This window comes from Mustela putorius, unplaced genomic scaffold (assembly GCF_011764305.1).
Source record: "Mustela putorius furo isolate JIRA1106 unplaced genomic scaffold, ASM1176430v1.1 tig00003834_pilon_pilon_pilon, whole genome shotgun sequence".
Lineage (NCBI taxonomy): Eukaryota > Metazoa > Chordata > Mammalia > Carnivora > Mustelidae > Mustela > Mustela putorius.
Window position 1 is genome coordinate 89,192,981 of NW_025421987.1, and position 17,312 is coordinate 89,210,292.

General features: G+C 41.5%; 1 protein-coding gene across 14 annotated transcripts in view; it reads left to right on the forward strand.

Annotated features, from left to right (window-relative positions):
• LOC101676863 (LIM domain containing preferred translocation partner in lipoma) overlaps window positions 1-17,312 on the forward strand; it is a 655,863-nt gene that overhangs the window by 622,765 nt on the left and 15,786 nt on the right. For all 14 annotated transcript variants that reach the window (XM_045088088.1, XM_045088086.1, XM_045088092.1 and 11 more), the window contains 2 exons: window positions 11,015-11,193; window positions 17,075-17,195. In XM_045088088.1, the coding sequence (XP_044944023.1) occupies window positions 11,015-11,193; window positions 17,075-17,195 (300 nt within the window). The remainder of the gene's footprint in view (window positions 1-11,014; window positions 11,194-17,074; window positions 17,196-17,312) is intronic.

The following is a 17,312-nucleotide window of genomic DNA, read 5'->3' on the forward strand; positions in this document are numbered from 1 at the left end:
CACAGAGTTGTGCTCAAAAAAATTAGCGGAAATGGACAAAAAATAAGAAGGTTGAGTTCTTTTACTAAATTTCCAGCTCCATGTTTCATAGTTGTCACTTCTGTGTGTGTGTGTGTAGTAACCTCAAAAGAAAACACATTATAGGGGTTTTATGCCATCTAATAAATTGACTTGGGAGTTTTTCTGTCTTTAAAAATTAGAATTCTCATCTATAGAATAGGAATGTTGATTCTGATTCAAAAATCACAGTCAAAGACATCGGATGACACTGGTCTTAGCATTATTATTCTCAATCTGTTTCTAAGCACATATTAGATACAGATACAGAATTAGATTAAAACATAGATATAGGTGGGGGCACCTGGATGGCTCAGTCAGTTAAGGGTCCTACTCTTGGTTTCAGCCCAGGTTATGATTTCAGCAGTCATGAGATTGAACCCCACACTGGGCTCCACACTGCACGTGGAGTCTGCTTGAAATTCTCTCCTTCTCCTATGCCCCTCCTGCTCGTGCGCCACCCCCAAAATAATAAATAAATCTTTACCCAAAGAAAAAATAAAAAAGATATACATATAGGTGAAGGATACTTGGAAAGTCAAAAACCTCCCCACTGGGAGGCAGAACCGTAGGGAAGTGTTGTACTGTAGCCTATTAGGAGAACTACCAAGGTAACATGATGTCTTCATTTACTGGGAAACCCAGAACACTGCCATCATTTGGGAAGTCTTCCTGATTATCAACATCAAGAAAAAATTAAAGGTGCTCCTGGGTGGCTCCAGTGGGTTAAAGCCTCTGCCTTCAGCTCAGGTCATGATCCCAGGGTCCTGGGATCGAGCTCCACATCGGGCTCTCTGCTCAGCGGGGAGCCTGCTTCCCTTCCTCTCTCTTTGCCTGCCTCTCTGCCTACTTGTGATCTCTGTATGTCAAATAAATGAATATTTAAAAAAAATAAAAAATTAAAGTACACAATTAAGGTAGGGAATATAATTCTTGGAGTTTCAGTAGTTATCACTCTGGCATTTCCGCGGAGATGTGCTGAGTCATAGCCCTCTTCTCCCCTTACTACACCATACCACTATCCCATTGAGAACAGCAACACTTCTGCTGTGCTTCATGACCTTCTTTACATCATGGCCTATGGGGGAAAGTATGGTATTCAGTCAGCATACTGGCATTGGTGGATGGGGCTTCTCCTAACCCAAGATGACCACTCAGGAACTATGGAAGCCCCTGACCCTGTCACCCCCCTAAATGTGGTACCCTTGGAAGCCAATGAGGCACCATGTGTCTTAGCCTGCCTACTGATAATTGTTTTGCATCGTTAAATAGTATCCTTTTATTTTATGTAAAGTACATATCTAGAGTGTATTGAGTCATCATCTCACCAGTATTTGGGGAGCAGCAATTTTATGCAAGGATACTGTTGTAGATGCTGGGGATGCAACAGTGAGTTTACTGTCTTACCCTATGGGAACCAATGAAGTTGGCAAGAGACAAACTGTGTTAAGATCTTGACATATTTCCTCTCTTTCTGTGTATGTGGGTAACGTTTAAGTAACCTGCCTGAATGCCTTTTATTTGTGATACAGAATGTGTCTTCTGAAATATGAACTACATATAGTGTGTTGGGGCAGGGATTAGCTACTGGAGGGAGAATTAGGAGACCAGTCTTCTAACCCCAAATCTACTACTAGGTGTTTCCCTCTCTGTGCCTTGGTGTCTGGAATCGGATAGTTGGACTAGAATTGTGGTTTTTAAACTGCACAGTGTGGAACCCCCACAGGCACGATCCTTTCCTGTTCTTCATCCAGAAGGGATCTGGGACTGTTCTGGGTGTGCTTCCCTGGTAACTGTTGCCTGGAGTGATGGATTATGGGAGAGGCAGGCAAGAGAGGGGAGTTCAAACTCCTGGGCAAGAGTCACCTCTAAAGGCCTAGTATCTTTGAACTCTTCTTTTTCCTTGTTATTCTTATCCCAACGAGACCAAAAGTGTATCTAGAAATGAGATATCACCCTCATTTTTTTCCAAGAGTCTTTTCTGTTTCAAAACTGCTTTTGTACCTAAAAAAACAATAAAGATTGAATATAAGATCACATTTTAATTTTATGAAATGAAAATTTTAACATTTCTAAATGGCAACACTTTAGTCTTCCGAACCTTCCAATAGTTATGTGCCTTGATTTGAAATACTCACCATTGAACATGTGTACACACCTATGCAATATGTAAATTTTAGAACTATTTTCCCTATCATCTAACTAGTAGCTAATGCTCCTGTTACCTATATGCTTCATTTATATTCAGATGATTCTTCTAGCTCTTCTGCCTGTGAATTAGACAAGTTATTTATACAGTACCCAAGGATAGAAAAGATACAACCAGATTGTATCTCTAATTTAAAAACAGTTACATTTGGGAGTTTCGTGTACAAGATTTTGTTTGTGACTTTTATTTTTATTTTCACTTAACTTCTTGCTTTTAAGCACAATTGTATTGCCATCACTTGAGCAAAGTTTATAAGCTGTGCCTTTTGGTAGCTTTCTTGTTTTCTTCTGCTACTCTCACATCTCCCTTTAACCATACCTTCATTGGAGTAACTGCCTAAGACATTTTCTAAAGACTCTAAAAAAAAAAACCTCAAACAGTACCTAGAATTTTTGAAAAAGCAAAGAAACCTAGACTCTCCATTCAGCTTCAGCTGTAAGGTGCTTCATAACTGGTCAGCAGTTGCCGACGGTGCATCAGGAAATATCAAGGTCCCGGGCAAGGATGGTTATGGTGTGGATGTGGTAGTACATGGCTCGGATCCTTCTTCAGGACTGAGGCTTTCCTTCCCCACTGCTAACCGTTGGTTGCGGAGTTCCTTCTCTGATAACTTGGAGGGAACCCCTTCACCCAAGATCACTCCTCCTCCTCGAGAGTCTCCTGTATCCATTGACTGGTAGATGCAGGGGGTATAAAGGTCCTACCCTCTTGCGTCAAGGAAGGACAAATGTGCAGAACCATCCTAACTCCAGAGTTCTCCAGGGAACTATGAGATGCCTTTGCTGTGACTGCATCGCAGTCCAGCTTCTTCCTCTGCTCAGGGGCTTCCTGCACTCTCCTACAGGTGCTGATCTCAAAGACACTCCTCACTAACTTCCCATGTGTAAATCTCTGTTTCAGAATCTATTTCCTAGGAAGCTCTACCTAGGACTGTGGCTCTGTGCAGTGAGAGTAGGATGCTCACAGTTTGGTAGCAGAGGTTGACATGAATGATGAATCCGAGTACATTATATGGGTGTCATCAGAGAAGCATCATGTAGTCCTATGGGAGTAGAAGTGACTTATTTTGCTCAGGGTACAGCAGAGGGAGAATAAGAAGTGTTTTTCAGAGGAGGTGACATTTGAGCTTAACTTTGAAGAATGAATAAGTATTCTTTAGGCAAAGAAGGATGTGCGCTGTTCTGGGCTTGTGAAAGAACACAGCTTATTAAAGAAGTGGCAAAAAACTCGGAGTGGCAGCTGGAAGGTGGGGTCCATTAGAGAGAGAAGCTGAGATGGATCCAGAGCCAGGTCATAAAACACTCTATGGATCTGGATGGCTCTTAAGCTGGAGTATGTTCTTCCTTCCTAAACCCCCGCCCAGTCCGCCGTGACACCCCTACACCACACACAAGATGCATCGAGTAGACATACTTACAGATGTCCTTCTTTCACTTATTTGCTTGGAGACATATTTCTTTTTCTGTTTCCTTAAAAACTGTTTTATTTATTAGCCATTTCATCTTAACTGACTTTAGAAAAGCCTTGTGTTTATGCAGAGAGGGCATCTTTTGGTTTGGTTATAAAATAACCTTCTATAAGAAGACACAAAGATCTTCCTCTGTCATGTTTGAAATTTTACCACTAGTCATTTCAAGTGGTTAAGACATAGTAAAGATTTTATACAGTCCAGGTTTCTAACACATGAACCCTCCTTCCAAACTTCAGACCAGAGGTCACCCAGTTGTTTCTAGTATACCTCTAGTAATGGAAACGTTGTTCTTTCCCTGCTGTTGTTAATTCTGATCTATCACAGAGCAATACAATTGTAGTTAGAATTAATCATTGTTTTGCAGTTGAGAAAACTGAGGTCTAGGGAGAAGAAAAGATTTACCCAAGGACCCATAGAGTGGATGTTAATGAATGGTCCATATTCTTCATCTAGCAGCTTTCCCTCCCTATGGCAACACAATTAATTCATCAGATCCATATCTGAGTGAGGGAGGAATCTGGGGTACTTGTCTCTCCTCTGTCCCTAATGAACTCCGTGACTCACATCCAACTGTATTAGTGCTCTGGGTCTGTTTTTCACCTGTGAAATCAGAGACCTAGACTAGAGGAATTCCTTATTCCTTCCTCTCTAACATTGTGAAAGTCCTTTACTATCTACCTATCTATTTATTAGAGAGTGCATCTATTTTTTTTTTTAATTTAAATTCAATGGGGGCACACCTAGGTGGTTTAGTCAGTTAAGTGTCCAACTCTTAGTTTTGGCTCAGGTCATGATCTTTCAGGTCTTGTGTTCAAGCCCAGCATCCCACGTCCAGCTCCACGCTCAGCAGGAGGTCTGCTGGAGAGTCTCCCTCTGTCCCTACCCCCACTTGCTTGCTCGCTCTCTTTCTTCTGTAATAAATAAATAAATAAATATATCTTTAAATTTAATTTAGTTAACATACAGTGTTTTCTTTGTTTCAGGGGTAGAATTTAATGATTCGCCAGTTGCATATAACAACCAGTGCTCATTACATCACGGGCCCTCCTTAATGATCATCACCCAGTTACCCCATCTCCTTACCCCACTCCCCTCCAGGAACCCTCAGTTTGTTTCCTAAAGTTAAGAGTCTCTGCGGTTTGTCTCCATCTCTGATTTCATCTCACTTTGTTTTTCCTTCCCATCCCCTATATTCTTCTGTTTTGTTTCTGAAATTCCACATATGAGTGAAGTCATGTGGTATTTGTCTTTCTCTGACTGATTTATTTTGCTTAGCATAATACCTTCTACTTCTATCCACATCATTGTAAATGGCAAGAGTTCATTCTTTTTGAGGGCTGAGTAATATTCCATTGTATATATGTATATATATGTATATAATGCACATATATGTGTCTATGTATATACCACATCTTCTTTATCCATTCATCTGTCAATGGACATCTGGGTTCTTTTCATATTTTGGCTATTGTAGCCATTGCTGACATAAACATTGGGGTGCATGTGCCCCTTTGAATCACTATGTTCATAACCTTTGGATTATTATTATTATTATTATTATTGTTATTAAGTATAGCTGATATACAATGGTATATTAGTTTCATGTGCACAACATAATGATTCAAACTTCCAGTTATAAATAAGTCATGGAGATAAAAAGTACAACCCAGGAAATAGAATCAATAGTACTGTAATAACTTTGTATGATGACAGATGATAACTACACTTAACATGATAAGGGTAAAGAGTCTTTACGCTTCCTCAAAGAGAAGATGTGTCTATGGCTTCTAGTGGACTAGCTAGAGACTGAAAGGAGAAAGGTTCAGTAAAGGGAACTGGCTAGAGACGTTTTATATGTCCTCCTCCACCATTTGCTAGCCCAAGCTTCCAGTCAGCCATATTCCTAAAACCTTCATTTTCTCATTTGCAGGCGTATTATAGTTGTCTCACTTTAGGTATCTTTTACACTGCTCTTCCTTTGTAGCATAAACATGCAGATTACCTGTCCTTTAAACAATGCTTCCAGAGACCATAAAGTCTTTCCTTAGAAACTGGCTCACCCTTATATGCTGCTGCTGGTATTGAATAAATGGGCTAAATCTTGCAGCCAGGCCTCAGTGCGAACAAAAACATTCGCTGGTCAAACACTCTCTGGTTTGTTCTCTTCCATTACAGGGCTGCCTTAAAAAAAAAAAAAAAAAAAAAAAATGGTTAAAAGCCACAAAGAGCAAAACACAAGCTCTGGGAAGACAGTTTGCAGCCACATCAGCTCAGATCACCAGGACAGAGAAAAAGCAGGGCCCTCATTGTCCAGAGGGTCATTTTCTCCAGACTTTCATCTTATGTTCTTCTGCTATTTTAATTTCACCACTTCAAAATGGGGGGAAAATAGGTTAATAGTTTCCATGAGTTTAGACTGTGACCAGAGGCATACTAAGCAATTTCAGAACCTCCAGCAACCACAGCTTTGAGGAGAAGATGGTGATGAATTTACCAATTCATTTTGGGATGGATTCCAGAGTCAGGAGAGTCAAACCGGTCCAGTAATGCCCGGGTAGGATGTAAATAATACTCCTTCATTCATTCTTTTTGCACACATTCATCCTAGGGTTAGTTTTATTCCAGGTAGGATACTGGGTGTTAATATGAGACTGCAAAATACATTCTTAAGACATGGTCTCCGAGGCCTGCATTACTCTGATACCAAAACCAGATGAAGACACCCTCCCCCCAAAAAGGAAACTACAGACCAATATCACTGATGAACACAAATGTAAAAATCCTCAACAAAACATTAGCAAATTAAATCCAACAATACATGAAAAAAAAATCATGACTATGATCAAGTGGAATTTATTCCTGGGTTTCAAGGGTGTTTCAGTATTCACAAATCAATCAATGTGATATAGCACATCAACAAGAAAAAGGTTAAAAACTATATAGTCATTTTGATAGATGCAGAAAAAGCATTTGATAAAGTACAACATTCATGATAAACACCTTCAAAAAAGTTGGCTTAGAGGGGACATACCTCAATATAGTAAAGGCCATAGATGAAAAACCCACAGCTAACATCATACTGAATGGTAAAAAACAAAAACAAACAAACAAACAAAAGAAAACCTGAGAATTTTCCCCTAAGATCAGGAACAAGACTACAATGTCTACTTTCACCACTTTTATTCAACATAGTACTAGAAGTTCTAGTAACAGCACTCAGACAAGAAAAAGTAAAGACATCCAAATTGGTAAGGAAGAAGTAAAACCTTGACAACTTGCAGATGACATGGTACTACATACATAGAAAACCCTAAAGACTCCACCAAAACACTACTGGAACTGAAAAATAAATTCCATAAGGCCACAGGGTGCAAAATCAATATGCAGAAATCCATTGCATTTCTAGATACTAATAAGGAAGGGACAGAAAGAGAAATTAAGAAAGCAACCCATTTACAATTACACCAAAAATAATGAAATACCTAATAATAAACTTAACCAAGGAGAAAAGAACCTGTACTCTGTAAACTACATCGCTGATGAAAGAAACTCAAGATAACACAAATAGAAAGATATTCCATGTTCATGGGTTGAAAAAACAAATATTGTTAAAATGTCTATAGTACCAAAAGCAATCTACAGATTTAATACAATCCCTATCCAAATACTAACAGCATTTTTCACAGAAATAGAATAAAAAATTCTAAAATTTGTATGGAACCACAGAATACCCCAAACAGCAACAGCAGTCTCGAGAAAGAAAAAACTAAGCTGAAGTTATCACAATTCCAGATTTCAAATTATACCACAGAGCTGTAGTCATCAGAACAGTATGGTACGGCACAAAAAATAGACACATAGATCAGTGAAACAGGATAGAAAGCCCAGAGACAAAGCCACAAGTACATGGTCAATTAATCTTTGACAAATAGGCGGGGAAATGTCGTGGGAAAGTCTCTTCAAAGTCTGTTCAAAGGCAGGAATATGCAGTGGGAAAAGTCTCATCAAAAATTCTCTTCAAATGGTATTGGGAAAATTGCTACATGCAAAAGAATGAAACTAGACCACTTTTTTACACAATACACAAAAATACACTCAAAATCGATTAAAGACCTTAATGTGAGACCTGAAACCATAAAAATCCTAGAAGAGAGCATAGGCAGTAATTCCTCGGATATTGGCCATACCAATATTTTTCTAGATGTGTCTCCTGAGGCAAGGGAAATAAAAGCAAAAATAAGCTATTGGGACTATATCACAATAAAAAGCTTCTGCACAGCGAAGGAAACAATCAACAAAACTAAAAGACAACCTACTAAATATGAGAAGATATTTGCAAATGAACATATCCAATAAAGGGTTAGTATCCAATATACAAAGTATACAATCCAACACACACACAAATGCACACACACACTAATCCAATTAATAAATGGGCAGAAGGCAAGAACAGACATTGCTCCAAAGAATATATCCAGATGGCCGACAGAAAAGATACTCAACATCACTTACCATCAGGGAAATGCAATTCTAAATTGTTGTCAGGTTGGCTAAAAATCAAAAACACAAAAAACAACACGCATTGGCAAAGATTTGGAGAAAAGGGGACCCTTGTGCATTATTGGTTATAATGCAAACAGGTGTGGCCACTACTGAAAATAGTAGAGATGGTCCTCAAAAAGTTAAAAATAAGAACTATCCTGAAATCCAGTGACACACTACTGAGTTTTTACCCCCCCCAAATACAAAAATACCAGTTTGAAAGGATATATGATTCCACATGTTTTTTGCAGCATTGTTTGCAACGGCCAAGTCCACCAATAGATGAATGGATAAAAAAGATATGGTGTACACACACACACTGGAATATTACTCAGCCACAAAGAAAGGAATGAAATCTTGCCATTTGTAACAACATAGATGAAGCTAGAGTGTATAATACTAAGCAACACAAGACAGTGAAAGAATAACAAATACCATATGTGGAATTTAAGAAAGGAAGCGAATGAACAAAGGGAAAGAAAGTAAGAAACCAAGAAACAAGACCCTTAACTCTAGAGAACAGACTGATGGCTACCAGAGGTGAGGTGGGTAGGGGGATGGGTGAAATAGGTGACAGGAATTAAGAATTCACTTATTGGGGCACCTGGGTGGCTCAGTGGGTTAAGCCTCTGCCTTCGGCTCAGGTCATGATCCCAGGGTCCTGGGATCGAGCCCTGCATCGGGCGCTCTGCTCAGCAGGAAGCCCATTTTCTTCTCTCTCTCTGCCTGCCTCTCTGCCTAATTGTGATCTCTGCCTGTCAAATAAATAAATAAAATCTTAAAAAAAAAAAAAAATTCCCTTATCATGATGAGCACTGCGTGATATAGAATCACTGTGATAGAATCATTGAATCACTATATTGTACGCCTGAAACTAATATAACACTATGTTAACTACCCTGGAGTTAAAATGTTAAACTTTAAAAAGAGAGACATGGCCCCTTCCCTTAAAGAAATTAGTTTGCACAAATGTGCAAATAACTTTTTTAAGACTTCATTTATCTATTTGTCAGAGAGAGAGACTGAGCAAGCACAAGCAGGGGAGAGCAGCAGGCAGAGGGAGAAGCAAAGGGGAACTCGATCCCCGGACCCTGGTATCATGACCTGAGCCAAGGACAAAAGCTTCACTGACTGAGCCATCCAGGCGCCCCACAAATAATTTTAATACAGCGGACACTGTAATGCTATAAGCAGTTTTAATTAAGTGCTTGGGAAGGGTAGAGGAAGAAGGTGTTGATTGCAAATGAAGGCATCCAGGAAGGCTTCACTGGCAAGTTACCTTCTGATCTGTACCTTGAAAGGGCAAAATGACAAACTGTGGTTCATACTTGGCATTAGCCTGTGCACAGATTGAATAAGAGTAGAGCAGTCTGAGACATTAGGAAAACCTGACCCTAGAAACGGAGGTTGGATGTCAGTTGAGGAATGAGGGCTTTTCACATTGTAGAGCCATAGAAGTTTTTGGTAGCAGCCATGTGACTTGGTCACATCTGTGTTTTAGAAAGGAAACCAAAAATCATTTTGGGGATAGGGAGTTCTAGTGTTATAGGAGTTACAGTGTTATAGGAGGAGAGATGCAAACAAGGAAGCAAGCCAGTCAGAGACTGTTGCTGTGGTGGAGATGTCAGCACTGATGCCTACAGGCATTTAAAGGTTCTTGTGGTGAGAGGGCAGTTCCAGTTCTGCATCTTTCTCATCAGACCCCCATCTCAGGTTTATTCTGGATTGTAAACTCCCCATCAGTCCAGACATCTCACTTGGAACATAGCATATTACCTGGGAAACATAGTTGTTTGGTAAGACAGCATGGGATTCTAGGGGAGGATAGAAAGTTAATAGCAAATTTTATCAATCTTTTAGAGTCCTGACTCAATATGTGGTATCCTTTTGTGGGAGCATTTTTGTTTTTCATTTTTAAAGTTCAGCATATTTTTTTAAGCCAGAGAAGTTGACTATCCTAATTCACTTATCATAACAGGAGCCTCTCTAGATTCAACATTTCTATCAAGAGTTCACAACACTGAACTTGGAGGTGGTGTTTGAATCAAGGCTTAAAATAATCAGTAGCCTCATTGATGATGAGCTCTGATGGGGCTCTGCACCCGGCATGCTCTGTGTATGTCCGTCATCAGGCAGACCACTCTAAAATCTTAAGGTCCTTGGTGACCCTGCCAGGTTTTTGATGACTAATCGGGTTTCAGAATAGTTATGTGTTCTTCCAGAGGAGAACCTGGGTTATGTAGTTCAGGGGTCCAGAAACTGCAGCTGTGAGCTAACTCCAGCCTGCTTTTGTAAATAAAGTTTTATTGGAACACGGTCATGCCCATCTGCTTAGTACTGTTTGCAGCTGCTTTCACCCTATGACAGCAGAACTGAAATGCTGCAGCAAACCCAGAAATACTTACTCTCTGTGCCTTCACAGGAACATTTGCCATCAACCCTGCAGTAGTGGTAGAAAAGGGAGAGAAGTCAGAAGACGTGTGTTCTAAATCCTAGAACCACCTCCCTGCCACCACCTGCCACAATCCTTTGCCACCACCTCCATGCGTGAATTTAAAAAAAGACACTCGATCTATTTCATGTGTTTCCTTGTTACACACTCTGCCTTCTTCCAGGTACTGTGATAGGCACACGAACCAGTGTGTCTGTAAGGTGCTAGTCATGCTATAAGGGACTACATGCATGGAACACAGCAAGTTGCAACCTGACACTGGCTTGTCTCTTTCCCTCCCCAGAATACCCTGGAGCAGTGCAGCGTGTGCTCCAAGCCCATCATGGAGAGGATTCTGCGAGCCACCGGGAAGGCCTATCATCCTCACTGCTTTACCTGTGTGATGTGCCACCGCAGCCTTGATGGGATCCCATTCACCGTGGATGCTGGTGGCCTCATTCACTGCATTGAGGACTTCCACAAGTAGGCGGTCTGCTTTGTTCCCTCGAGCCTGCCAGTCCCCTTTGGAATCTGTTCTCACAGCCTCATGTCGGGGCCATCCGTTCTCTTCTATCAAAGCTGCAGAATCCCAGGATTTGGTGGGACCTTAAGAAGGGCTTGTTTATCCCCCTCTCCTAATGCAGGAATGGGTATCAGTTAATCCAGCTGTCCTCCAGCCTTGTTTCTGCCTACAGGCTGCCCTGGGGGCTGATCTGTCACATCTTTGTGCGGCTCTGATACTAAGAACGTTGACTCAGCTGCAGAATATGTGTATTGGAAAGAGGAAGGATCCTAAGGTAGACTTCCCTGGCCTATACATGAGCAAGATGTGTTACAGTGGACAAATTGCTGAATGCCTTGGAGCTTTTCAGTCTGCTCATTAGAACAGAGCCTGTCTTAAAGCTCCCCAGGTGTGACAGTCCAAGGTTCTCTCTAGAGCAGTCCTCTGTATCTTTGCCAGTCTGCAGAGAGGGGGTAATATGGAGAGGGCAATGGACACGGAACAGTTCATTCCCTCTTCCTAGGGCAAGCCCCTCACATTTGGGGGTCATTCTCCTGTCATTAGCAACACATTCACATCGTCCCATAACCTCTTTCCCGACGCAGGCCTTCTCTTCCTCAGGACACTTTCTAATAACATTAATGAATGTGGTCCTGTGGAGTCTTTTGAGGAAGATTAGGAAGTCGACTCTCAAGGTCACGACCACTTACTCATGGGCCTGGAAAAAATGTGTCCTTATTCGGTTTTCTCATTCGTCGGGCCCTCTTTCCTCTGTCATAGCTGGGGTTTTCTTGACAATTGTACAATTTTGTGTTTTGCTTCTGTTTATCTGGCCCCTTTCTTAGTTAGCTGATTGGTTGATGAGATCTGTTGCATATATTTAGAAATGATACGAAAGCCACAGTGGAGATCTACAAGCTGCTGGCACAGAGGCTTTCTGGCTTCCTTGCTGGGCAGTCTGGGTCTTTGAGGACAGTCTGAAGCTCTCCCAGAGATAAAGCTCACATGACTCCCCAGTTTGGGTCTCCGTTTTATGACCTCCAGATGTGTAGACTTGCGGGTTAATTTTCATCGCTCTGTTGATTGTCAACAATCAGGAGGTACTTGCCACAGGCAGTCTGGGGACCTGAGACTCCTCTATTTTAAAAGTGAATTTCCTGACCACTTTCCAAGTGGCAAAGAAATTGAAAAACCTCACCAAAAGACGTGAGGCTGAATGAATTAAAAAAAAACCCCAGAGGCAGGAATTCTCAACCTGAATTAGACAAGTAAGGGCTCACTTTGAAAGGGCAGTCACAGCATAAATTGTACTTCACGTTATGGATATTTTTAGCTTGTAATTACACATTTAAAAAAACAAAAAAACCTGCATCTATTTAAGGGAAGTGAAAAGATACCGATGGGGAGTGTGTTTCTGTCACGGTTTCTCTCCTTTCTTAGACGTACCCTAATCCAAGGAGGACGGGTAGATGTAATCAGAGCACACACGTTTCTGTTGCTTAGAAAAGACTGATCTATTACACCCCCCAATTAAAACAGGAAATCAATTCTGACAAATGGAAGTTTATATCTCTGCCATTTGTCTTTCATTTCTAAGAGTGAGGAGCATAATTAGAGACTTGGGTCTGGTGACATACGTGTGTGGGTCTGAACACTCCAGACAAGCAGTCTTAGCAGCTAAAAGGGAAGAACCGTCTCTGAGCCCCCAGCTCCACCGCCAATTCAATGGCATGTTAAGACACAGATTATTTTTTTAAAAAATAATGTTGTCTGGATGATTGGCAGGTATGTAGTGGGGAAAGCTTTTTGATCTTTTCACCATTTCCCAAAGGAAAATTAGAGATACATTTTACAGAACTCTGTTTGTGAGCCTTGAAAGTACTAGAACACAAAGCAGCTAAAAGCCCCACCCAGGGCAGGCATTGCCAGGCTAACGAGAGAGTACACTGGGGGATACAACCTCCTTCTGCAGACTGTTTTGGGCGGCCTTGATTCTTGGTCTCACTCTGTGAGCTTTTAGGAGTTATCTTTCAATTCAATTCAACCACGTCTACAAAGAGCCCTCTATGTGCTCAGTGCTAAAGGAGAGAGAGATCCAAGGAGAGAAATTGCAGGGGTAGAAAATGCACAGACACGGAGAGAAAAGCCCCTGTCAGCAAGGAGCTTGCCAGGAGGAGGGGGAGAATAAGCACAGAGTATGTGTGATATCAGGCAGAAGGGGCCAGACACAATGAGACAGGCAGAGGCAGAAGCTTGAGCTGTCAGAGTCAGAGAAGATCACTTGGCCCTGAGATCTAGGGAGGCTTCTGGAAGCAGAATTGGAAGAGCATTTTAAGTGAGAAATGGAGATTCCTGACAGCAGGAACAACTCAGGAATAAAGAAGGGCACAAAGTGAGGAAGGGCTTCTCTAACTCATGGAAGGTTTGCTGGGCTGTAACTAGAGCAGCCTGGGAGTGGAAGTCACTGTGAGATGCAGAAGGCCCATGAGAAGGGATTCATCTCGCCTGCTTAGCATCCTGTCTTCTAAACCAGTGCTTCCCAAATGTTAATGTGCTTACAAGTCACCTAGGGATCTTGTTAAACTGCAAATTCTAATTCAGTAGGTCTGGGGTGGGACCTACAATTCTGCATTTCTGACAAGCTCCCCGGTGGTCTTGGACTGCACGGTGAGTAATAAGCTTCCCAAATACTATTTTTGAGGCCTTGTAAATGGGCCATCCCCTGCATAACTACCTTCAGTCAAGGTTGGCCCAAGTCCTCCATCCTATTAGGTCTACCCACTCTTTTCCCATATGTTATTTCAGATGACTGCTCAAACTAGTTCCCTGGCAAACTGAGTGTATCCACCCGCATCCACACACACACACACACACACACACACACACACACTACAGACACCAAACATGCTTTTGCATTTCACTTAAATAGCCATCTTTTAAGCCCCAGCTCATTTACCACCTCCTCTGAGAACAGTTCCCTGACCTCAACCCCCCCATCCCCCTGAATGAATTTATATCTCTCTGTTTATGTTCTGTAGAATTTTGTAAATCGGGTATACCTAATACTTAACCGTAGCCTGGTTAGTAATAAAGAATATACATAAGAATATACATACACACACCCAGTTTTACATATCTTTACCTATTGCATTTTTGCAATATGACAGGATGTATACATCTCGACTAATAGAACAAATGCAGAAATATATAGAACTCCCTCACCAGTAGGACTGCTGGAGCCCTAGTTTATTTCTGTATTCCCAGTGCCAGGACAGTGAGCTCAGAAAAGCCGGCTTATTTAGCTGACCCTTTCATTGCGTTGATCCTTTATTTCACTATCCATGCTCTCTTATCAGAGACATTACACCCATCCACTTATTTGTCTAATCAGCACCCGTTTGTTGATTGCCAGAAATGTGCCAGGATAAAGATGATGAAGACCGGCCCACTCTGAGCCTTGGCTCCTGTGGCTATGAAGCAGAAATGATTAAAAAAAAAAGCTACTTCTTCATAATGTTGCTGTCAGTTAAAAAATGAGGTCAAGTGCACAGAGGGCTTAACAAGGCTTGGCACATAATCAGCACACAATATATGGTAGCTGTTTCAACCATCAAAAGTGGTTGTTTTCCTCAAATGTTTTATTATTATTATTATTATTATTATTATTGTCTGCTTAGTGAGCTGAGCCTTAAAACAGACCACCTGGGATTTAGAAAAGTCTTCAAAATGCCGGCCCAAGAACACTGTGGGGAATGTGGAAACCACTTCCTGTCTCTTTACTTTGTTTTTTCCCACCATGGAAATGAGGCCAATCGGTAGGAAGGAATCATGACTCAGCGAGAATACAGTTTATGCCGGTCCAAAGAGGAAGGACCTTGAGGTTGAACATGAAGCTCTAAGTAACATCTTTATATAGAGCAATATGGCAGACGCTTCATTTCATTAGATAGTGCCTGAAATTCCGTTGTTTGCCCTGGTCGTAGGAGTTGTTTCTGGGATTCAGAGATGGAGCAAAACCTGCCCGCTAGAAACTCACAGTTCAGTGGTCCCCAAAGATATGCAAACAATTACTACTAAAATAGGCAAATTCAGTTTATCCTAAAGACGTAAGTGATTGTGGCTGAGGAAAAAGGAGCAGGCTCACAGTTCAATGATGGGCCAAGATATGCTTCTGACCTCACAGACTACAGTCTCGATGGGCGTGGGGAAAGGAAACTCTGCACGCTGGATTCCAGAAGCCTGCTTATTTCACTACTGGTGACCCAGATCCAAAAATAATCAGGTAGTCCGAGGCATTTTTTTTTTTTTTTTTACCACTGGGTGTAAATTTCTTGCATAAAATGCCAATTATAACAACTCTGATTACTGCTGCAGTTGTACCATGATCCTTTTAATTTTTCTTTCATAGCAATCAATTGATCTGCTGCTTAATTCATATTTATTTAGATTGCAGCCACACAGATGCCTTTTGGGTGCTGCCAAGAAAATTAATATGTACATATAGAGTATAATGTATGTAAAAATGCTTTGACAACCATAAAGTGCTCTGCAAAGTATTAGATTACTATCATTATTTCTTTTTAAGTCTTGCTACAAATAGATAAATTTTAACGTCATTAATCTCAAAACCATTACCATGAAAAAAACCGGCTCGCTCAGTCTGTTTGTCCTTTTTTTTTTCCTCTCCATCTCTTCAGTTTTTAATCCATGGCCATTTCAAATCATGCCTCATTTCACACCTTCCCAAATGCCACCCCTAATTTCCAGGAGATACAGATGAATGCACAGCCTGTATTTGCAGCCTCTTAATCTGTTATGAGAGACAGATTTTAGGGCCTTCGATCGTATTAAGGAATAGTAAGAGATCAGGAAATATTAGGATTCCTCACCAACAATTAGTCTCAAAAGCACATGTATGTGTATGTGTATCTACACGTCTAAGTGTTTACACCTTTTGGAAGTGTTAAGACCCTCTAAAGAATAAAGAACTTGGGGCACCTGCATGGCTCAATGGGTTAAGCCTCTGCCTTCAGCTCAGGTCATGATCTCAGGTTCTTGGGATTGAACCCCGCACTGGGCTCTCTGCTCAGCGGGGAGCCTGCTTCCCCCCTTCTCTCTCTGCCTGCCTCTCTGCCTGCTTGTGATCTCTCTCTGTCAAATAAATGAATAAAATCTTAAAGAAAAAAAAAAAGAATAAAGAACTTGATGGCTTTGGAACTTTTTTTTCTTTTTAAACCACAGTTTAACACAACTGAAACATAGGAAGTGCAAACTTGGTCATAGTGAGTTTGGTGTCAAGTTTGGTGTATTCAGACTGGCTACTCTGCTGTTTCGACAAGGTGTGGTTGAGGTTTCTTGTGTTAATTCCTAGAGCTCAGTTTGAGAGAAAGAGGCTGTAGTAAGTGGGAATGACACAATTACCAATCTCAGAATATTTGTGTAGGGCCTGGGGAGCAAGTACACAAGTCTAGAAGCAGATAGTCAAGCAAGACAAAGTCAAGCAAAGGAAACAAGTAAGGGTCCCAGGCCCCTTTCCTAGCCCAGGGTCTGTGTTTGCAATCTATCCACCAGCGAACTTCATGTCACACACCAAGTGGCCAGGAGCTCCTAGAAGCACTTCATGCACTAACTCCCCACCTCACCAAATATCACAATGTTCTTGTTTAGAAGGACCTCCACAAATCACCAAGTCTTAAATCCCTGATAGCTGAGGAAGCAGACCCAGAGAAGGAAAGGGACTTGCTCAAGGTCACACAAGACGACAGAGCAGATGTCCTCACCCTTTGCTAACTCCTTTTCTTTTTCACTTCCGGGTCTCCCCCATTGGTCAGAATCTAACCAGACCTGTGTCTCCATTTACAGGAAATTTGCCCCCCGATGTTCTGTGTGCAAGGAGCCTATCATGCCAGCCCCAGGCCAGGAGGAGACTGTCCGGATTGTGGCTCTGGATCGCGATTTCCATGTTCATTGCTACCGCTGTGAGGTCTGTGGTTAGCTCCCCACCCCCATCACTGCATGGCAGGCATGGAAAGGCCCAGCAGAGCTGGGTTTCCACAAATACGGCAATTATTCAGGCCAGGAAAGCCCCCTGATGCCTGTG